General features: G+C 46.7%; 1 protein-coding gene across 1 annotated transcript in view; it reads right to left on the reverse strand.

The window, feature by feature from the left end:
• The window catches only part of LOC311238864 (endothelin receptor type B-like), a 52,351-nt gene that overhangs the window by 11,042 nt on the left and 17,510 nt on the right, over positions 1-23,799 (reverse strand). The window contains exons 2-3 of the mRNA XM_084327064.1: positions 15,834-16,503; positions 4,325-4,452 (exon numbers count right to left, since the gene is read on the reverse strand). Coding sequence (XP_084183190.1) covers positions 4,325-4,452; positions 15,834-16,442 — 737 coding nt within the window. The 5' untranslated portion in view covers positions 16,443-16,503. The remainder of the gene's footprint in view (positions 1-4,324; positions 4,453-15,833; positions 16,504-23,799) is intronic.

Here is a 23,799-nt window from a genome sequence, read left to right on the forward strand (position 1 = left end):
AACTGAGTTACCATATAATATACAATATATGCAGTGTACTAATATACAATACTATATAGTGCAAGGCAGAAATGGGATGAGGTGCAATTTAGGTACAATTTACAGTAGGTGTACGAGTTGTAGTGCAAATCCTTTATCAATAAATATAAAGTGTGTTTGTGTGATCTAAAGTGTGGAGAGTGGGTGCTGCAGTGTGTTGTTTGTTTAAGTGAGTGTGTGCGTGTGGGTGTGTGTGCTGTGTGCATTTGATGGTTGTTGCATAGTGTTTATTGTTCGTTTAGCAGCCTGATGGCCTGGGGATAGAAGCTTCTTCTGAGTCTTTCTGTGCTCGCCTTAAGACTCCGGTATCGCTTGCCTGACCGCAGCAGTTCAAAGAGGCAGTTGTTCGGGTGGCTCGAGTCCTTAATAATTCTCTTAGCCTTCCCCCTGCACCGCTTGTTGTAAATGTTCTGGAGGGTGGGAAGCCCCCCTCCAATTGTGCGTTCGGCTGAACGTGTCACTCTTTGTAGTCTGCTACGGTCTTGTGCAGTGCTATTCCCAAACCAGGAGGTGATGTTGCCAGTCAGGATGCTCTCTATTGTACATGAGTAGAAGTTCCTAAGGATCTTCTGACTGACTTGGAACTTCCTTAGGCGCCTGAGGAAGTAGAGGCGTTGTCGTGCCTTCTTCACAACACTGTCAATGTGTGTGGTCCATGTCAAGTCCTCGGATATGTGGGCTCCGAGGTACTTGAAACTGTTCACTCTCTCAACCGGTGCCCCGTCGATGCTGAGGGGGCTGTAGTCCTTGACCCCCGACCTCCTGAAGTCCACAATCATCTCTTTTGTTTTGCTGACATTCAGGGAGAGGCAGTTCTCCTGACACCACTGTGACAGATTTTCTACCTCTTCCAGGTAGGCCCTCTCGTCATTGGCAGAGATCAGGCCCACCACTACTGTGTCATCAGCAAATTTGATGATTGTGTTGTTGTTCCGCTGTGCCACGCAGTCATGTGTGTACAGGGAGTAGAGGAGGGGGCTCAGAACACAGCCCTGGGGGGCCCCTATGTTGAGCGTGATGGATGAGGAGGTGCAGTTGCCTGCTCTTACCACCTGGGGTCTGCCCGTCAGGAAGTCCAAGACCCACTGGCAGAGGTCATAGTTCAAGCCCAGGTCCCTGAGCTTGGCTATGAGTTTGGAGGGGACTATGGTATTGAATGCTGAGCTGTAGTCGATGAACAGCATTCTCACATAGTTCCCCTGCCTCTTGTCCAGGTGTGATGCTGCTGTGTGCAACACATGGGCTATGGCGTCCTCCGTGGACCTGTTGGGGCGATATGCAAATTGCAGGGGGTCCAGGTTGATGGGGAGGGAGGAACAGATGTAGCCCTTCACTAGCTTCTCAAAGCACTTCATGGCTATGGAGGTGAGGGCTACAGGGCGGTAGTCGTTGAGGCAAGCGGGCGTAGATTTTTTGGGTACAGGGATGATGGTGGACTTCTTCAGACTAGGCAGTTGGTTCCAATCAGCTGGTGCTTTATTTACATTTACATTTACATTTAGTCATTTAGCTGACGCTTTTATCCAAAGCGACTTACATGTTCTGTACGACAAGCCATCAGGAAGGGCACAACTCTATCAGCTTAGCAACAATGTTCATAAAAGTGTTGAGTGCTACAGTGTAGGTTCGTTTATTAGGACAAGTGCATGACAGTACGGTTAGTTAGGGTTAGATTATTATTATTTTTTTTTAATTCAGATAATGGTTGAAGAAGTGCGTCCTTAGTCGACGGCGAAAGATTGGACGTGTTTCGGCTGTCCTAACTGGGGTGGGTAGTTCATTCCACCATTGTGGGGCAAGGACTGAGAATAGGCGACTTCTCTTTGATGACCCTCCCGGAGCTTGGATAGGAGTAGGTCTGAGGCGGCCAGAAGATGCAGAGCGTAGGGGTCTTGAGGGTGTGTAGTTAGAGACCATTGACCGGAGGTAGGCGGGAGCGGTTCCCTTTGCCGCACGGTATGCTAGGTCGAGGGCCTTGAAGCGGATTCGTGCAGCAATGGGGAGCCAGTGCAGGGCTCTAAGAAGTGGGGTGACATGGGCCGACTTCGGTAGGTTTGAGATCAGGCGGGCCGCTGCGTTCTGAATGAGTTGAAGAGGCTTAGTGGCAGTGGCCGGGAGGCCAGCGAGCAGTGCTTTGCAGTAGTCGAGGCGGGAGATGACTGTTGATTGGACGAGGAGTTGGGTGGCTTCTTTGTCAGGAAGGGGCGGATCCTTCTGACGTTGCTCAGGAGGAATCGGCAGGTTCTGGTTGTCGCTGCGATGTGAGCAGAGAAGTTCAACTGGTCGTCGAGGACAACAACAAGGTTCTTGGCGGTCGGGGACGCGGTCACAGCTGCATTCTCGACTGTGATGGAAAGGTCGGTCAGGGGGGAGGATTTGGCCGGCAGGTGGAGCAATTCTGTTTTGCTTAGGTTCAGTTTGAGGTGGTTGGTCGTCATCCAGGCGGAGATGTCGGACAGACAGGCCGAGATCCGCTCAGAGACGTGGATATCTGAGTGAGGGAAGGAGAGGAAGAGTTGAGTATCGTCGGCATAACAATGGTAGGAGAAGCCATGAGACGTGATATGTTACCCAGTGATTTAGTGTAGAGGGAGAAGAGAAGGGGTCTAAAACCGAGCCCTGGGGGACACCCGTCCGCCCGCTTTATATTTAAAGGCAAGTCGACCGATAGCTTTGATGGTTCGAGGTATACTAAAGAAAGGAAGATCCGTGTGTCTTAAATTATAAGTTGAACTATATGGTGTTAAGAACTACTTTAGATAGGGGGGACAATTAAAGTAAATACATTTGTAAACAAAAAGCAACCAATGAAAATGTCTCTGAATTGGGGAGAAAGCCAGTTTAACGACTCAAACATAAGACAGTGATGGGTTCTATAAGGACACCTCAATATAAATCTGCAAACACTATTATAAGTAACATTTAAAGGACGGAGATTTGTTAGTGTGGTGTTTTGATAGACTATGTCTGCGTAATCCATTATTGGAAGTACCAGCTGTATAATGATTATTTTCCTAACCTGAAGAGAAAAGCAGTTAATAGAACGATACAATATTCTGATCATTCTTCTAAAACGTATAGACAGCAATGTCTCACTCACTCACTCACTCACTCACTCACTCACTCACTCACTCACTCACTCACTCACTCACTCACTCACTCACTCCTCCCAGTTCAATCAACTACTTAATGTTGGCGTGAATGGAAAATTGCTCCACTTCTAACGGCTCAACAGATCTTACCTAATTTTATATTTTATTTTATGTTACTACTACTACCTTGTTACCATTCTTGTATTCATTGATGTTTCTTAATTGTATACTGTTGAGTCTGAGCTTGAAACACAAGAATGACATTACCTGCAATTAGGGATGCTCGATATTGGCTTTTTTACCGATACCGATATACCGATATTGTCCAACTCTTAATTTCCGATACCGATATCAACCGATATCAACCGATACCGATATATGAAATTAAATTAAATTATTTTCTCTTAAATATTAAATTAAATATTAAATAAAAAATCAAATATCTCTTGTTGTGCAATTAACACAACATTATGCATACTTTTGACAATAAATAAAATCAGAATTTGTTCTTACTTGCTTGCCTGGGTAAATAAAGGTTATAGAAATGTAAAAAATATATATATATATATATATATTTTTTTAAAACCGATACCGATATTTTCCGATATCACATTTTAATGCCGATATCAGCCAATAATATCGGTAGGCCGATAATATCGGACATCCCTACCTGCAATGCCCCCTGTATTGTTGTGTATTTGACAAATGAACTTGAACTGGAACTTGTGTGTGTGTGTTGTAATGGTCACAAAATGTGCCTGTTGTATTTCTGTTGTTTGGTTGCAGTGCCGTGTTTGGACACTGGGTGGCGCTCCATTGTTTGTGCCTAATGTAGCTGGGTTTGGTTTTATTTAACCTGAGCCAGTGATTTCACTTCCTGCTTCACCTGACGTCTGACAGCAGTGTCAAGCGTCAACTTGTTGTTATAATTAGTTCTCTAGTAACAATGTGGTTAGTGTTTGTGATCACCCTTTTATTTATATAGTTGTGTACATCGTATGGTAATAGTCCTCATTTTATATTGTAAACGGGTATGTACAAAATCCCCAAAGCGACAATGTCTGGTAAGCTATCCTGGTGCTAATCTTTTCAACTGACAAGTTGACGTTCACACAGCCAGACACCGTTACAGTGTGTGTGTATTTTGTGTGTGTGCGTGAGTGTATATCAATGTATTTGTGTGTGTGTGTTACCTGTCTATGCTGAGCGCACACAGGTTGAGGACAGTTATTCCCACGGAGGTTTTCTGCAGGAAGGGGAACAGCTTACAGAGGAAGAGACCGGCCACGCTGTCGTCAAACGGAAAGCGCATGGCCAGGAGCTACAACACACACACACACACACACACACACACACACACACACACACACACACACACACACACACACACACACACACACACACACACACACACACACACACACACACACACACACACACACACACACACACACACACACACACACAGCCAAAAGGAGGGAGAGAGGGAGGAAGGCACACCCATACACATTAATGACATTAGAATTGATGTGTAAAGCTTTATATAATGCTTCAATAATGGGATACTATACAAGTAGATAAATCAAAGTCCATCCAGGAGAATGTCATGCACCTCCAAGCCACCAGGCTTCCCTTCCCTTTGTTTTCCCCCACTCTCTCTCTCTCTCTCTCTCTCTCTCTCTCTCTCTCTCTCTCTCTCTCTCTCTCTCTCTCTCTCTCTCTCTCTCTCTCTCTCTCTCTCTCTCTCTCTCTCCAGGTGTGGGGAGTCAGGCAATTGGACTTTAATTGTACCTGTGGTTTCTTTTGATACTTTGTTTAATTCGTTTTTTTTTTATATTTTTTTTACAAGGCTCTGCTTGTGCTTTTTGTTTGGGCATTTATTCCGTTTTTGTGTTCTTGTTCTATTTACCCCAATTCCTGGTTTTACCCCATTCCTCATCTCTACCCGTTCTGCGTCTGCGTTTGGTTTCTGGCTCTTGAACACACGTCACAGTACGATCTGGAACAGAACAGCAGACGCAGAGGAGTTCCGCCCAGCCATAGTAAATCAGGGAGTGATAGTCGGACAACGTAGCCAGGCTCAGGAACAGATCATGGCCACACTCCCAAGGGTTATCCACCAGCATCAGCACTGTCTGGTGTCTGGTCAGATAGCAGATAGCATAGCTTACCCCTTCCCAAACTACTCACCTCTCTGCCCCCCCCAGCCACCTTGCTTCCCCGATATCTCCAGCCCGGGCAGCGTCTATTCTTATCCTAACGGATTTATGCTTCCGCGTTCGCTTTTTGCGAATCTGTTTCTGGTGCGATCTGATTGGCCACTGACGTTTCTGGTCATGTGACATGTGCGCCCAATCGCGTGACGCGCCCATTTCCGCCTCGACCAGCAGCAAACTACCTAACGCCTAGTTCTATCACCGGTTAAGCCTAGGCGACTCTTTCGAAGTTGGTTAAGGTTAGAGTTTGGAATCAGGGCTGGCGTTCTATCGCCCTGCTCTAAGACAAACTCTAACCTTAACCAACTTCGAAAGAGTGCCTAAGCTTAACCGGCGAAAGAACTTGCTGTCACACGATTGGCGCGACCAGAAACGTCAGTGGCCAATCAGAGCGCAAAATGCGAACGCGGAAGCATACATGCGTTAGGATTCGAATAGACACGCCCGGGCACCCACACCGTGAGCCAGCCCCAACTATTCACTGTAAAGGACAGGTACCCTCCTCCGCCTCTCATTGGCTCTCACTGTAACAGGTACCCTCCTCCTCCTCTCATGGCTCTCACTGTAACAGGTACCCTCCTCCTCCTCTCATTGGCTCTCACTGTAAACAGGTACCCTCCTCCTCCTCTCATTGGCTCTCACTGTAAATAACAGGTACCCTCCTCCTCTCATTGGCTCTCACTGTAACAGGTACCCTCCGCCTCTCATTGGCTCTCACTGTAAATAACAGTTACCCTCCTCCTCTCTCATTGGCTCTCACTGTAACAGGTATCCTCCGCCTCTCATTGGCTCTCACTGTCGTTGACCGGTTCTCCAAATCAGCTAATTTCCTTCCCCTTCCAAGTTACCCTCTGCCAAGGAAACAGCCCACCTCATGATCCAGCATGTCTTCTGTTTGCACGGCCTACCCCTTGATGTGGTGTCAGACTGGGGCCCTCAGTTCTCTGCACAGTTCTGGAAGGCTTTTTGCTCCCTCATTGGGGCCACTGCCAGCCCTTCGTTGGGGCGTCAGCCTCAGTCCAAAAGACTGGTCACAACTCTTCCACTTTGCCAGATCGTAGACTACAAACCCGCCAACCTGGTCCCCAAGTGAGATTTTGAACCCAGGACCTTCTTTCTGTGAGGCGACGGTGTTAACCACCGTGCCGCCATAGTGCCACTATCTGGCCAAACGACACCAAATTCGACACTGGTTCCTCAGTGGTACACCCGCTGAGCGTGAAGCCGATCAGATGAACGGTTCCCGAGATAATGAGAAGGATGATATGTTATGATAACACCTAATAATCAATGCTTTGTCAATATAATAATAAACATCAATACTAATGATTACACTGATCATTCGGCATACACACACACATGCAAGCACGGACGCACAAACAAATTAAACTCTTAGCAAAAGGCCATGGTATCACATCTCTGTGTGTATGTGTGTGTGTGTGATAGAGAGAGAGAGGATGAGAGAGAGAGAGAGAGAGAGAGAGAGAGAGAAACAGAGAGAGACACATATATTGTGGCAGACCGGCTGGCGTGGTAATAGACGGCCAAGGTACTGGCCCTGAACGTATGTGAACCCGCCTGTGCATCGACCCCTGCTTGTCTGACGTCTCTTCTCCCGGATCATCCCCCCTGCCCGTACGAGAACCGCTCTCTGTGGACCGAACCCCGCTAACGGACCAAGACGCTTCTCTAGGTTTACAGACTGGCTGACGATCACACTAACCCCTCCTTTCCCCCTAAACAACATTAAAACAGCTGTTAAACTTGCTTCTACTGTGTGCCGTGTGTATTTGGGTAAATCCAGTCTAGTGACAAATCAGAACACCCCAGAGTCTGTCACTATATATATATATAGAGAGAGAGAGAGAGAGAGAGAGAGAGAGAGAGAGAGAGAGAGAGAGAGAGAGAGAGAGAGAGAGAGAGAGAGAGAGAGAGAGAGAGAGAGAGAGAGAGAGAGAGAGAGAGAGATGGCAGCAGTGTATTTTAGTTCTGGGTTATCAGTAACACTCACCACCCTGCAGAGACAGAGAACACAACACAGACATAATAGGTCTCTAGTATCTGGTGTCCTCTATGACCCAAAGCTTTATGGGTCTTGTTTTTTCTCCATCATGGTGATCAACAGGTTAGGCTGCATGTAACCTTAACCTTAAAAGGATATTTCACTTTAGTAGAACTTGTCAAAAATCTAAACTAATCTACAAGTAAGCTAGCGGCCACTGCTGTCCCTGTCGTGCGCTGTCAACACCACCATTCCTCCCAGGTGTCGGGCTCCTCGTTCACTTACATTCATTTTGGGCACGAGTCTAAATATCATACTCTGACTCTGGAGAAGACGGTAAGGGTATTTCCCATAATGTTGGGATGTTCCTTTAAGTACTACATAACGAATGATTATTAGTTTCAACATTAAGTCTGCCAACACCTTACAGACCTCCAAGCAGGGCCGGATTAACAACCGGGCCATTTGGGCCGCGGCCCGTGGGCCTCTGGTGACGAGGGGCCTCCAAATTATTTTTTAATTAATTTTTATTTTTTTAACTTTTTATTATTATTATTTTTTATTATTTTGGAGATCGATGTCATACTGTGACACTGAAATGAAAAAATATTTCATCAACTAAAATATTTAGTCAACAAAAATATTTCATCAACTAAAATATACAGTACGTCACACCCCGTGCCTCTCCCTGCCATCTGCAAGTGGCTAATCTTGAGTTTCCGACCCCCCAGTAAGCTAACCATGGATAAATCTAAAAAAAGGAAAGTCTGAGGAAAATAGAGGGTTTAATTCAGCGTGGACAGATTAATTTGCTTTCACGACTAACAATGCAGGCTTACCTGTATGCCTGATATGTGGTGCGAAATTTGCGAACAACGATTACTGTCATTTTGATTACTGTAGTTTGCCTGGTATGTAGCCTTGGTTAGTGGCTGCCCCACCAATGTTTTACATATAAAAACGCCACTGTGCGTGCGTGCACGTGTTTGTGTGTGTGGGGGCCTCCACAAGAGTGTGGCCCAGAGGCCTCTGAATTCTTAATCTGGCCTTGCCTCCAGGGCCTTGCTTAAAACCCACATTTTCGCTCTAGACACAACAGCAAACGAACTCAATGATCCTCTCTAGAGTCTAGAGAGTCTAGATGATCATTGAGTTACTTTGCTGTTGTGCTGTGTGTCTCTGAGATGTTCTTATGTTCTCTGTCTTTCCTTCTGCCTGGTTCCCTGTCTCCATTGTCCTGTCTATTTTTCTTTTTTCTTTTTTTGGGCTGCGCCCCATACCGATGTATAAATTGGCTGCGGGCGGGGGGGGGGGGGGGGGGGGGGGGCAATATAAATAAAAATATCATATCATTACGTTTGCTTACTTAAATATTTTGAGGTAATCCGTTTCCACAAAATATTTGAGTATTCTTAACGTCCAGGTTGGTTCTCACCTTGTACACATGGATGGGTTAACGTCCAGGTTAGTTCTCACCTTGTACACATGGATGGGTTAACGTCCAGGTTAGTTCTCACCTTGTACACATGGATGGGTTCTGTATCATTAGGGGATCCGCTTGGCATCACTCATGCACTATCTCGCATACGTGCACGCGCACTGAACAAAGACCACAAATGTACCTTTAATCCCAATATTCGTCTGACCACACCCCTATCAGCTTACCCATATAAGCAGGGGTGGGGCCACCCACTCGCCTCCTTCTCGCTTTCACCACAAGGAAGAAGTGCCTCGGTAGATCCCCACACTTGACACCATGATGGAAGAAAGAATTAGGAGCAGAGTTGGGAAACAAGGATACGTTGACATCATATCTTTATTTTCTCTCTCACTATTCGAGAAAATACGGCGATATTGTCTTCGTACTGGAGTGTCTGGAAGATGATGATCATTCTAAAAATCCTCCACCGTATTTCGTATTGGGAGTTCGTGCCGCTACATGCTTTTCCAACTGCAGTCCTTGCTGTGTGCTGGTTGCGGTAAAGGCACAGCTGGGCTGTAGGACGCGCCGCTGTTGTGAGAAGCGGTGGGTTCCTGGTTTTGGTGAGTTATGTTTTGCTGGCAGGCTCCACTTGTCTGTTAGTGCTATGGGGGCTAATTGACAATGTTTATGAAAAGCGTCCCCAGGCTAGGGTCCTTTGTTCAGCCTCCTAGGCGACAGAAGACCTTGGTCTGAAGCCATTTTAGTTTTAACTAGTGGGCCGCGACCATTAACACTGGTGATCCCTGTGTTTTCTGGACGAGTGGGTATCTCTCTGTCACCGTGTTAAAGCCCCTCCTTTCATATCCAAATGAGAGTATTCCTTCACGAGGAGATATGTGCATGGATGTTCGATAGCGGAAGATCTATGTTCAAGTCAGCTACACAAGCCAGTTTGGGTATTGGGCTGGCTCCGTCGGGTGTTGGTAAAATCACCGTTGTAAAGCTGTGTTGACATCTTGTTTCTCTTTTCTCTTAAAAAGTGAGGAGGGTTTCAGAATGGCGGCCTGTCTGGGTGAGTGTTATATCATTGTGTACAAGTTCAGGTGATAGCTGCTTAGCTTACGGTTAGCCAGTCAGCTGTTAGCTGCGGCGTTAGCCTGCTGGGATCACTGCGTGGCCTACAGAGGTTGGGCCTACTGTTAGCCAGTCAGCTGTTAGCTGCAGCGCTAGCCTGTTGTGATCACTAGGAAACGTTAGCTTGCTGCTATCGGACAAGGCCAGCGCGAGGTAGCTCCGGCTACTCGCGCGCCGCCGTGAGCTCCCCTCTGGTCGCGTGCGCCGTTCGCTCGGCGTCTCGCGAGCAGGGGCAGTAGCGACCGACGGTTGGAGCGGCCGTTAGCTTAATGCTACTCTGTTGAACGTGCTTTGATTATAACATGTTTTACACTCTTGACTACGATGTCATCTTTGACAGGGGATGTTCGTCGATCCTGCCCTGAGCCAGGACGGCAAGGATTGCGTCAACAAAGGGACCGTTGCGACGGGTAGAGCGACGGGTAGAGCTGCCCAGATCGAACAACACAGGATGGCTGTGTTTCTACGGTGTCTTGAGACTGCACTTTGCTGATCTACGCTCCGGGTAGGACAAGGTTTGGCCAGACCTTATACGCGTCTTTCTGGCTTTACCTTCTATATGTTTTGTAAATAACGCTGTTTTCCATTACCGCCATACCAACCTGAACACGCCCGATCTCGGAAGCTAAGCAGGTTCGGCCCTGGTTAGTACTTGGATGGGAGACCACCTGGGAATACCAGGTGCAGTAAGAAAATGTGTGTTGCTGCAATACATTTGGGATACGACGCGAGTTTTGTGTGAACTGTCTTGTCACTGTTAAATAAATAAATAAATTTCCGGGCAAATCGGGTTGTTGTTACAGATGTGAAAATGATCTGGTTGTTGTGTGAGAAACATCATGTGTGTTGTTATGTACCGTGTACTCACAACTAAGGGGTAACTAACCTATGAAGCTATGCTTAGTGACAAATGAGTAAAGTTTTTTCTTTTCTCAGCCTGTGATGACAATGAACAGTGTGTTCACATATTAACAGGTTTTCCTGTTTTAACTGGCCGTATTAAGGGTAAAGCAGGAGGATTGTGTTTTCCCCCCGGTTCCCTGGGACTTTTTCATCCTCCTATCAGACATGTTGTTGCACTACATTGTGTCTTTTGTGTGGTAGGGATGCGATGTAACCCTTAGCTTGATTGCTGAGGTTGTGCTAAAACTGCTGGAGAAACTTTATTTTCCTAAAAGAAAAGATTGTTTGGTCGCTGTCGTGTGTGCTTAGCAAGGCCTGTGGCCGATACTAATAGAGAATTATGTATTCTCTCATTATGAAAAACGGCGTTCCTCTGTAGAGTGTTTTTGCCATTTTTTGTAGGTGATGATGGGTTGTGTGTGTCATGTGACCTACAACTGGGTTGGACTGGCCACAGAAGCACATGTGTATGTTGGACCGGGGCTCTTAGAGAGCCCTCTCTATTCTGTGTTTTTTCCTTAGTAAAAATCAGATAGCAGGTTAGCTCATGCGCTGTGTGAAGCTGTCAAACGCTTCATAGAGCTGACTATGACTGTGTCATATTCTCTTTTTGTCATTACATCGTATCATGGGTGTGGGGTCGTAAAGGGGTGTACTGGTAACCTTTCCTCTCCCCCTTGTTTCTGTCGGTCAGGGGTACACCCCCTGTCCTTCAAGGTTCCTGTCACGTTGCGGTTCGGCACGTTACGGGGTGGGGGGGGGGGGGGGGGGAGGGAGTTTCCTGGTCCCACGGCCTGGAATATTGGGCGTGTGCACCGCAGAAATTCCCCCGCCATAGAGTACGTCACCGTGCGCGTCTCTGTTGGTAGGACTTCCGTGTGCTGTTCAGGTCCATGTGATGGATCTGTTTCGGGGGGGTGGTCAGGGCTCCTCCTCACCAAGCGCCTATTCGGGCCTTCTGTGAGTTCGGACTCCTCCTTCCATGTGAGGGAGCCTCCATCAGAGTACAGAGCCTTCCTCCTCAGATTGTCAAAGTGAGTGGACCCTCTAGAAGGTGTCCTATTCTATTGTGTATGTATTCGATTCAATTCGATTATTGAGTGCGTATGGGTTCGGTGCCTCTTCCCCGGAGAGCCCTAAATCCAATATTTTACATGGCTCAAGGTGCAATATATTCTTTTCAATCTGTACAGCTCGCGTGGGAAGTCTCTCTGGGGATCCCCGTCTCCTTCCTATGGGAGGGTGGTGGGATGTAAAAATGTGAAAATTTTTTACCCCCGGCTGTGTAGACTGGGATACATACTGTTGGTGCTTCCTTCTTTTCTATTCAAAAAGTGTTGGAGTTAGGAAGTGTCACACCCCTCTTGTCGTTCCCCTGGGCGCCTTGGGGATTCAATGACAGGTCTAAATAGCCTGTTCATTGATGGGGGTGTGTCCCGACGCACGTATAGTGCTAGCTCGCTGTAAACAGGCGACTGACTGGCACGCCTTGGTTGCTTGAGGTTAAAACGGCGTTTTTATAAAGCAACTGAGATGGGGGGTTTTCCTCTTCCGACGACCACATCCCACGACCTGGGTTGGTTATCGACGGATTCTCGTTCATGTCTGGGGGATGATGACGGAATGGATCTGAACATATGTAGAGGGGTCTCACGCCCTTGGGGTGGGCCACCAGGCGCGGTTCGCCCGAACATCTGGGCGGCGCCTTCTTTTCATGTTGAGATCGACACGCATATCTGCCCTTTCTCCTGGAGTAGGCATGTCGGCGTGGTTAGGGCACGGGACTGGTTCTGGTCACGCTGGTCCGGATCAGTTGAACCCGTTGTCCGCCGGGGATGCAGATCTGCTGTTCTGGTACCCTGAGGGACTTGGGCTTTTTTCAGGGGGAAAAATGCCAGGTCGGTCCGGGTGTCACAGGGTTAAGCGCTATGGAGACCCTGGTTGGGTACGTTTTTACTCAGCACTGTCGTAATGGCTTACGGCCATGCCAACCTGTACACGCTCGATCTCGTCGGATCTCGGCCGCTACACAGGTTGGTCCTGGTTAGTACTTGGTTGGGAGACCGCCTGGGAATACCAAGTACGGTGTGCTTAGGGGCTGGTTCTCCATTCTTTTTCGCTCCTCTCTCACGCATGGCGAAGAGGGGCCTGTTGGGGTGGTCTTTGACCTCCTTTAGTGACCCTGTGCTTCCCGTATCGCCAGGCCCGGTCCGAAGTAATGTTTCGTCGACCCGTAGGCCTGGGTTAACCCTTTTTTGAAAACTGAAACACTTGTACTGCGGTATATATAGGTGTGTTTTGGAGTTTTTTCTTGAGGGGTTATAGGAACAACCACCGCATTGGGTAACACCAAGGTGGTTGATTCCCTGGTGTGTTGGAGCAGTGTCGACTCCCGGGTTCACCGTTTGAGGGTGCCCCTGCATGTTCATGACGTCTGCCAATCGTGTCAGCCTTCTCTGCCTCAACCCCTCTGGGTGGGGGTTTTTAAATGGAGGCTTGGTCATGCAACACCGCCAGCTTACGCTCCTTCCGCCGGGGCGGCTGTGTTCAGCTGTCCCCTCTGGCGCCTGTCTCGTCCGCAGTCTCCAGGCTAGGGTTAATAGCCTGTTGCCTGGTTTTTCCCCGGTGCGCTGCCTGCTTCCGTTGGTTAACCTTTTTTGTGTGCTTACGGCCATGCTGACTGCCTGTTGCAGGGTCAGTGTGCCAGGCGGTGTACTATTGGGGGGACGGGGCCCGCTCGGCTGAGGGGCCTTTGTCCGAATACGCTGGCGATGTGGGGGGCGGGGCACTACGTGCCCACCTGGTGGGGTCTTGATGCTGGCATCATGGACTTCTCCGGGCCCCCATTCCAGGGAGTCCAGTCCTTTTGGTGGGTCTGGGTCTTCCTTCGCGCTCCGCTGCTACGGCCTTGCCACAGGGTTGGGTTTGCCCTTGACCCCGTGATTCTGGGGGCAGTAACGAGGTTGTTTCCCTCCGTTCGTTCCCGGGTGGCGTGCGGGTTGTGCGTGTGTGTAGTCGTGGGGTCAAGCCACGGTCTGCTCACCCTGTGCGTTGAGTTGCTTGAGTGCCTCTTCGCACGGTCGGGGTCCGTCGCCCTCCCGGTAAACCTCTAATAGGGGGGGTGCCCTCCATTAGGGGGGGTCGGGGGGGCTCGGCCCTCCCTGTTCTGTTGGTTGTGGGGGGCCTTCAGCGGGGTGTATTTGTCGGCCAGTGGCTCCGCTTGGCCTCCCTTTGTGCATGAGTGATGCCAAGCGGATCCCCTAATGATACAGAACGTTAGGTTATGGCTATAACCAAGTTCTGTTAATTAGGGGTGACGCTTGGCATCCGACGGTCGCTGCAGCCCTTGACCTCGCCTTGTGGTGAAAGCTTGGGAAGGAGGCGAGTGGGTGGCCCCACCCCTGCTTATATGGGTAAGCTAATAGGGGTGTGGTCAGACGAATATTGGGATTAAAGGTACATTTGTGGTCTTTGTTCAGTGCGCGTGCACGTATGCGAGATAGTGCATGAGTGATGCCAAGCGTCACCCCTAATTAACAGAACTTGGTTATAGCCATAACCTAACGTTAACGTCTAGGTTGGTTCTCACCTTGTACACATGGATGGGTTAACGTCTAGGTTGGTTCTCACCTTGTAGACATGGATGGGTTAACGTCTAGGTTGGTTCTCACCTTGTAGACATGGATGGGTTAACGTCCAGGTTGGTTCTCACCTTGTACACATGGATGGGTTAACATCTAGGTTAGTTCTCACCTTGTACACATGGATGGGTTAACGTCTAGGTTGGTTCTCACCTTGTACACATGGATGGGTTAACGTCTAGGTTGGTTCTCACCTTGTACACATGGATGGGTTAACGTCTAGGTTGGTTCTCACCTTGTACACATGGATGGGTTAACGTCTAGGTTGGTTCTCACCTTGTACACATGGATGGGTTAACGTCTAGGTTGGTTCTCACCTTGTACACATGGATGGGTTAACGTCTAGGTTGGTTCTCACCTTGTACACATGGATGGGTTAACGTCTAGGTTGGTTCTCACCTTGTAGACATGGATGGGTTAACGTCCAGGTTAGTTCTCACCTTGTACACATGGATGGGTTAACGTCCAGGTTAGTTCTCACCTTGTACACATGGATGGGTTAACGTCTAGGTTGGTTCTCACCTTGTACACATGGATGGGTTAACGTCTAGGTTGGTTCTCACCTTGTACACATGGATGGGTTAACGTCTAGGTTGGTTCTCACCTTGTACACATGGATGGGTTAACGTCTAGGTTGGTTCTCACCTTGTACACATGGATGGGTTAACGTCCAGGTTAGTTCTCACCTTGTACACATGGATGGGTTAACGTCCAGGTTAGTTCTCACCTTGTACACATGGATGGGTTAACGTCTAGGTTGGTTCTCACCTTGTAGACATGGATGGGTTAACGTCTAGGTTGGTTCTCACCTTGTACACATGGATGGGTTAACGTCTAGGTTGGTTCTCACCTTGTAGACATGGATGGGTTAACATCTAGGTTGGTTCTCACCTTGTACACATGGACGGGTTAACGTCTAGGTTGGTTCTCACCTTGTACACATGGACGGGTTAACGTCTAGGTTGGTTCTCACCTTGTACACATGGATGGGTTAACGTCTAGGTTGGTTCTCACCTTGTACACATGGATGGGTTAACGTCTAGGTTGGTTCTCACCTTGTACACATGGATGGGTTAACGTCTAGGTTGGTTCTCACCTTGTACACATGGACGGGTTAACGTCTAGGTTGGTTCTCACCTTGTACACATGGATGGGTTAACGTCTAGGTTGGTTCTCACCTTGTACACATGGATGGGTTAACGTCTAGGTTGGTTCTCACCTTGTACACATGGATGGGTTAACGTCTAGGTTGGTTCTCACCTTGTACACATGGAAGGGTTAACGTCCAGGTTAGTTCTCACCTTGTACACATGGATGGGTTAACGTCTAGGTTGGTTCTCACCTTGTACACATGGATGGGTTAACGTCCAGGTTGGTTCTCACCTTGTACACATGGATGGGTATGTCGATAGTGATGTAGACCAGGTCTCCCAGCGCCAGGCTGGCGATCAGCGCGTTGGGTCCGTTCCTCATGCTCTTGTTCTGGTAGATGATCCTCAGCAAGGTGACGTTCCCGACGATCCCCACGGCGAAGATCACGCAGGACAGCACCGTGTTGATGTACTTGAAGGCCGTTTGTATGGACGTGTCCTGGAGACAGTTCGGAGGTCCCACCGGACGCATGCGGACCGCCGTGGACGAGTTAGAGGAGGGGGAGTGCTTGCGCCTGTGTCCAGACTTGACTCCGTATTCAGATTTGAGCGATGTCTTCGCTCCGCGGTCCAGGGAACCCCGGCGGCTGTTCTTGGTCTCCTGCCCCAGATCCAGCGCTGGAGCTGCAGGCTGCACGTCCACCACGCCCATCCCCGTCTCCAGGGCCAGGCGCAGGGGGGACTCCGTGCCGTAGAAAGCCTGGAGCCCGTCTGACATCATGAGATCGGACAGGGACAGGTCGGAGGAGTGGTTGTTCTGGTACTGGACCGGCTGCACCGCCGCCAAACCCAGAACCAACGGCAGCAGCAGTACCGGTAGAGACAGAACCTGGGAGCCCATTCTTGAACCTGTTCCTCTGACGTTGTTGTTGGGTTCAGTCAGAAGAGGAGATGAGAGGGTTCTAACATACAAGAGAGAGAGGGGGGGGGAGAGATAGAGAGAGAAAGGGAGAGAGAGAGAGAGAGGGAGAGAGAGAGAGGGAGAGAGAGAGAGAGAGAGAGAGAGAGAGAGAGAGAGAGAGAGAGAGGGGTAGAGAGAGAGCGAGAGAGAGAGAGAGAGAGAGAGAGAGAGAGAGAGAGAGAGAGGGGGGTAGAGAGTGAGGGGTGCATTTAGTACCTTAGTAATAGTAATAGTAGTAGGATACTATTACCAAGTATGAACTAACCCTTATTTATTCTTAGTATTGTCTAGGAACTAGTGGTGGGACTCGATTAAAAATGATTATCGAATTAATTCGAGACTTTATAGTTAATTAAGTAAGGGATAATGTATGGCTACGAGGTCATTGTCGCAAAATAATTGACCGACACAGAGTTTAAAATACCGAGGCGCCGCGCCGAGGTGTTTTAAACGTAGTGAAGGTCAATTATTTTGCGACAATGACCGAGTAGGCTATACATTATCCCGCTTATTACATGGCTAACTTACTAACAATATACCTAATTCATTTGACAAATCGCAGTTGTTCTGTGGCTCTGTCAGCCCAAATAAAGTGATTATTATTATCGCGGGCAGCCTTCTGGCTCCGCTGTGTTCTGGCTCCGCTCGTCGCTCCGCCCCCTGTCATCGCCGGCAGCAGAACACTGTCTAATTGCACTGAAACAGTGTGTGTCAGTGGGCTTGATTGCCAACAGCTGCGCACTGCGCACTTCGCCGAAATGCTTGCTTGTGATTGGTCAATAGCCCCCCGACTGCGGTCATTATTTTTCAATAATGACCGCTGTTTTTTCAATAATGACCGCAGTCGGGGGGCTATTGACCAATCACAAGCAAGCATTTCGGCGAATGTGAAAACGCCATGTAATAATCGAAATTAATCACATTTTAATCGCATATCAATATTTGATGCAAAAAGCAACATTTTTCAATTCAAATGAATTTTGGTATACGAGTGATTCAATGAATATACATTATACATACGTTTAAGCAGCAAAATCCTGTATTAGCTACTATATAGACCAACAAATCAATGCAATTTTTTACAAAGTGCAGCAATTTTAGGAATAATATATATATATATAGCGCAAAGGACCTTTTGTAAACTCAAGCACTTTTGAGGTAAAAGTAAAACGCAGTACTTTCAAGTACATTCCAGAACAGTTGACCATTGGAAAAAAAAAACTCTTGATTGATCTAAATTTCTCTTATTTAATTGTTTTTTATGAACAAACCAGACTAAGAAAAAAAGTTATTTGCGATTTATTATACTTTATACAGTAGTTTATACTTATAGCACATGCATGAGTCTGGTCTCCTTTGAAAGGTAACATTCTTACACAATAAAGAAAAATCATCATGCGATTAAATGCATCAATTTCTTTTACTTTTAATTATTTCTGTAGTTAATTAATCTAAATTAATGCGATAAAGTCCCAGCCCTACTAGGAACCCATTCATATTTACAGCAAGGGAAGGTTACACACACACGCACGTACGCACGTACGCACGCACGCACGCACGCACGCACGTGCACACACACACACACACACACACACACACACACACACACACACACACACACACACACAAACACACAAACAGGCACACATACATGCACGCACACACACACACACACACACACACACACACACACACACACACACACACACACACACACACACACACACACACACACACACACACACACATTTGAATGATGAAGTATATCAAGGACATAAACACTAATAATAATAATACAATCAGATATTGAGAGTCAGTTACAGAAGAGCCTGATTGCACCACACTGTTGCACACAGACAGGACAATAACACACATGATGAAAATAACAGTAGCAGGTGAAAAGGAGCTGCCAAATACAACCACAGTCTTCTGTTGTTGGCCTCTGAGCAGCTTTACTGAAGTAGTTGGGGGTTTGATGCCTTGCTCAAGGGTAACTCGACAGTAGTCTCACATAACTCTGTCACTGTGCCAGCGCTGGAGAGAGGTCTGGCTGAACCTATTACCATTTTGCTATAGGTGCCCTTGCAAGATAATGTTGCAGATAGAGGAAGGAGAGGAGAATTCCGAAATAGTCAGCCAATGGCATGCTTATAGCCACAGTCTACATCCTGTGAGTCAGACTACCTCCACAGTAACTGCAAGGGACAGGTGACACTTCCCTTCTCATCTGGTGATTCAAACCGTTTAATCACAAGCCTAATTCTCTAAGTATTAGACTGTTTTTGTTTAAAGGCTTAATGATCCAATAAATGGGTAGCCACACCAGTGGCGTCGTTAGCCCTGGGCTTCCGGGGCTTTAGCCCCGGATGTTTTTCCCCTAGCCCCGGATCTAAAAAAAAAAGAAACAAAAAATTGTTTACATTTTTTATTTTTATTTTTATTTTTTTATGGCAGCATCCCCATTGTCTGTGCTGAATGTTTGTTAGTGTTTGGTATTTTTCTTTGGTTTTTAGTACTTTTAAACATCGATTTTTAGCAAGTAGTAGTTTTCATTTGATCCTATATAATTTTTTCATTCACCGATTTGTGGACTTTTTTTTTAGTGTCTTGAAAGGCGCATTATAAATCAAATGCATTATTATTATTATTATTATCATCCAGGAGGGAAAAGACACTTTGGATAGTAGGGACTGCATCTCTGCCTGTCCTGACCAGGAAACACTTTGCAACTGTGATCTCCTCTGGCAGTAGTTGAATATTGTAATGTGTGGCGAGGGGTTGCAGCAATTCCACTGAGAGAAACTGGTCTGAGGCTGGATAACATGCCTGTATGCCTCTCATACGTTGTTCTCCAACTCATGAGAACCTGCTCTCAAGCTCTTGCAGCATTCTGTCGAGGACTGGATAGAACAGTCTCTGTCTCAGCTGATCTCCATGAGGTCTGAGCTTGTGCCACAAGATGACTCAACTACATACTCGTCCATCATTTTCTGCTTCCTCCTTTGGCTGGTAGTATGTTCCTCAATTTTTTCGATTGCTTAAGCACGATTTTGAAAACAGGGCCCGGTGTTTCAAAACACTACACACAATTAGCACAACCACACACACAATTATCAGAACACCTCAGATCCTTTGCTAAATTAAACACAAACTATACACTAATTTATAAAAACTACATTTTGTTACCATATGAAACACACGTTTCATATGACTTAATTATGTTTGAACCAGTTACACACTGCTGTGCTTAACCTAAAACACATTTAGCAATTCTACTTCTCAGTGATTAGAGTACTGTAAGTGAAGTACACAGAGAATGTGCAAATATACAATAAATTCACCAAACACTACACAAGACCAATGCTGTAGACTGATGAAAATATAATTTATTTATCTACATATACCCAAATCAATGATGCAGACTGACAAATTAAAATGTTCTCTCCATATAACCAAATCAGTCAACATTTCAACATGGAGAATCACAACAAAACATGTCCCAGTTTTCATGCTACTACAGTGTGCTCAGCAAATATCAGACAAACATAAAATACTGTATCCAGTACAGGTTAAAATGACAGTAAGACAAAAACAAAAAAAGAAAACATTTAAATAGAGTACAGAAAATACTAGACATAATCTCTTTGCCTAGCTGGATCTGGCAAGAGATTATTTTGTTGTGATTCTCCATGTTGACATGTTGACTGCTTTGGGTATATGGAGAGAACATTTATATTTTCATCAGTCTGCATCATTGGTTGTCTTGTGTAGTGTTTGGTGAATGTATTGTATATTTTCACGTTCTCTGTGTACAGTACTTCACTCTCCTTCCGTTTTGGTTGAAGGCAGGTGAACTCACCTGCTGCATTTTTATAGTGCTTAAACCTGATTGGTGTATCTACAATTAAGCAATGGTGTGTTTGTGCATCTGATTGCTGTGTTTAACCAATTGGCTCATATGTGTGGTAATTTGACATTCTATGTGTAATGTAATGCAAGTGTGTTTAGTGTTTTGCAAATCACTGTGTGTATTGTTTTGCAAAAAGTGTGAGGCTGACTTTGTGCTTATAGGGGTGCAAATCTGGGCCTATGTTTTGCTCCTTGAGTGTAAGGTTTTGATAATTGTGTAATACTTTTGATTTGAGTGTTTATGCAATCGAAGAAAACTGTAAAGACTAGAGATTAACTGTTTATTTCTTTTGTACATAGGCTGTGCATAATGTTTGTTTGTTTATTTGCTTATGTGTATGATTCTTAACTGTGTTTTTATTTTGTTATTGGTGTATATGTGTGTATGTAATGTATGTATATGTATGTATGTATGTATGTATGTATGTATGTATGTATGTATGTATGTATGTATGTATGTATGTATGTATGTATGTATGTATGTATGTATGTATGTATGTATGTATATGTGTATATATGTATATTTGTACCCTCATTGGGGCCTATTGGACCATATCAATGTTTTATCTGGCTAAATAAAGGTTAAATAAATAAATAAGAAACTGATGATTTGGTCCATATCCCTCTCATGGACCTGGACCTCACTTTAAAAAACTCGAATCTAGTTCTTCAGTATTCGTCTCTAATTACTCTAAAATTGCGTATTTCTGTGTGAAAAAAAGCTCCCAATGTTTTCTAACCCTAAAAACGCCCCTGAGCCACACTATACCATACATAATAAGAATGTTTGGTTGATTGACTGAACTCTTTTTTTTCTTATCCACTTTTTCTCCTCCTATTTTCTTGTATTTTTCCTCCCATCCCAATTTAGCCGTTATGCCAATTCCCCCCTCCCCTTCCTGGTCGTTGCGCGCATTTCCCCCCTACTTGCCGGTCTAGGGAGCCCTTAAGTCTATCACATGCTTCCTCCGACATAGGAGACAGCCAGCAGCCTCTTTTCACCTGGCAGCGAGGACTCTCATTGGTGCGGTGTAATGCGTGGGAGGTCACACTACCTCACCCAGATCCCTTCCTCGCTGTGCAGGCGCCCTGACCGACCTGTAGGAGTCGCTGTTTACAACAACCAGGATACACACACACCCCACCGGCTTCCCACCCTCTAACACTGCCAATTGTGTTAGTATGATGTCACGACCGACCAAGCCGGAGGTACCACTGACAGCCGGATTCGATACCAGTGTCTCTGCGGTGGTAGACAGACGCTTAGTCCGCTGCGCTACCCGGCCGCCTTGACTGAACTCTTTATATGAGGACTAACACTAGAACAGGTATATGTTTATAAACACTTACAGATCAAACTCTTCAATAATGTATGTGACTACAGCCCAAATCTATATGGTCACACTGACATCCAGTTTTAATGAAAGTCTATTTTTCTCAAATCAAATCAAGAGGTGCTAGTTTAAAACAGGTACGCCTTATCAGGCGGTTAGGTGGCCGAGCGGAGATTGCGTTCGTCACCAGCCCCGGAGCTGTGAGCTGGATTCGCCTGTTCGAATCCAGCTCACAGCTCCGGGGTTGTCACCAGCTTGGCTGGCCGTCTGCACTAATACAATTGGCTGTATTAGAGGGTGGGAGAAGCTGGCGGGGTGGGTCCGGGTCGTTGTAAACAGCGACTCCTACAGTTCGGTCGGGGCGCCTGCTAAGCGCGGATTGGACTTGAGGGGGATAGTGTGGTCCTCCCACACGCTACGCCCTCTCAATGAGAATCCGCGCTGCCAGGTGAAAAGAAGCGGTGATTGGCTGGACGTGTGTCGGAGGAAGCACGTGGTAGCCTCCACTCTCCCAGATGATCTGACTGTGGGGGGTAAGTGCGTAGCGACCAGGAAGGGACTGGGAATTGGCATACGACTAACATTGGGATGGGAGAAAAATCGGAGGAAAATGGAGGGGGAAAAAGACCAAAAAAAAAAAAAAAAAAACAGGTACGCCTTAAAAGCCCAATAGTTGTCAAGCTTTATGATACAATGTTCAATACGTTAATCAATTCCAGCAACAATATAAAAGAGAGAGAGAGAGCGAGAGACACACACACACACACACACCTACACACACACACATGCACACACAGGGAACACTCCTGGATGTTTCTGTGCCAGCTCATTAGGGACCTCAGAAACCACAGGAATGGGAGTTACAACCGGAGTAGCCAACACTTTGTCACCAGCCAAATCATTCCCCAGAATGAAGGACACCCCCTTTATGGGAATGTGAGAACATACCCCCACAACAACATTGCCTGATACTAAGGGAGAATTGAGCGTGACCTCATGCAAAGGTGCATCCACAAATCCACCCCCAAAGCCCCGAACAACGACACCGGAATGCAAAGAAGAGTTTTCTGAAAACGGCAAAACCCCCTCCAGAATGAGGGACTGAAAAGCACCGGTATCTCTCCAAATTGTTATAGCCTGTTTGGACTCTAGTGCATTAGTCAGGGAAACAAATCCATCCATCATAAACCTTGAGGAACCCTCAAGCTCTTTGTCCACACGTTTGATACCTCCCCCATCACCATCTAAGGTTGGCATAGGCGTTCTGCATATGGTTTGACATTTTTCTGCTCAAGCACCGGGCACCCAGCAACGATATGACCAGGTTCTTTACAGTAGAAACAGATAATCCCTTCTGGGAATGCACCAGCAGAACCACCCCGCCTAGGAGGTGAAGTTAACTGACCAGCAGACACAGGTTTTGGGAAACGGCCCCCCTGAACAGGACGCCTATCCCCGGATTCAACACGGTAGTCCTCCAAAAACACGGACTTGTGTGTTAACACAAACTCATCAGCGAAGACAGCGGCGTCGCCTATCTTCGATACCTTACGCTCATTTAGATGTGTGGAAACGGTATCAGGAACACATCTTTTAAATTCCTCTAGGAGAATCAACTGTCTAAGCTGCTCCCTTGACTCTGCTCTTTGCGAGGTGCACCACCGTTCAAACAGGTTCTCCTTCTCCCTTCCAAATTCAACATAAGACTGTCCCTCCGACCTGCGATAACCTCTAAAACGCTGACGATAGGCCTCGGGGACCAACTCATAAGCCCTCAATATGGAAGCTTTAACAAGCTCATAATCAGCGCTTTGTTCAAGGGACAGAGCAGTATAGGCTTCTTGTGCCCTACCAACTAAAACACATTGTAGCAGCAGTGTCCAGGCGGTATCAGGCCACTTCAATGTGGTTGCCACCCGTTCAAAAAGGGGAAAATATTTCTCCATGTCTTTCTCAAAAAATGGAGGCACCATCCTAATATTCCTGCCTACATCAAAACCGGAACGTGACTCTGAATGCAGAGCACCCGCCTGTAAGGCAGCATGCTTAAACTC

The sequence above is a fragment of the Notolepis coatsorum genome (assembly GCF_963971535.1).
Source record: "Notolepis coatsorum genome assembly, chromosome: 1".
In the NCBI taxonomy this organism is placed as follows: domain Eukaryota; kingdom Metazoa; phylum Chordata; class Actinopteri; order Aulopiformes; family Paralepididae; genus Notolepis; species Notolepis coatsorum.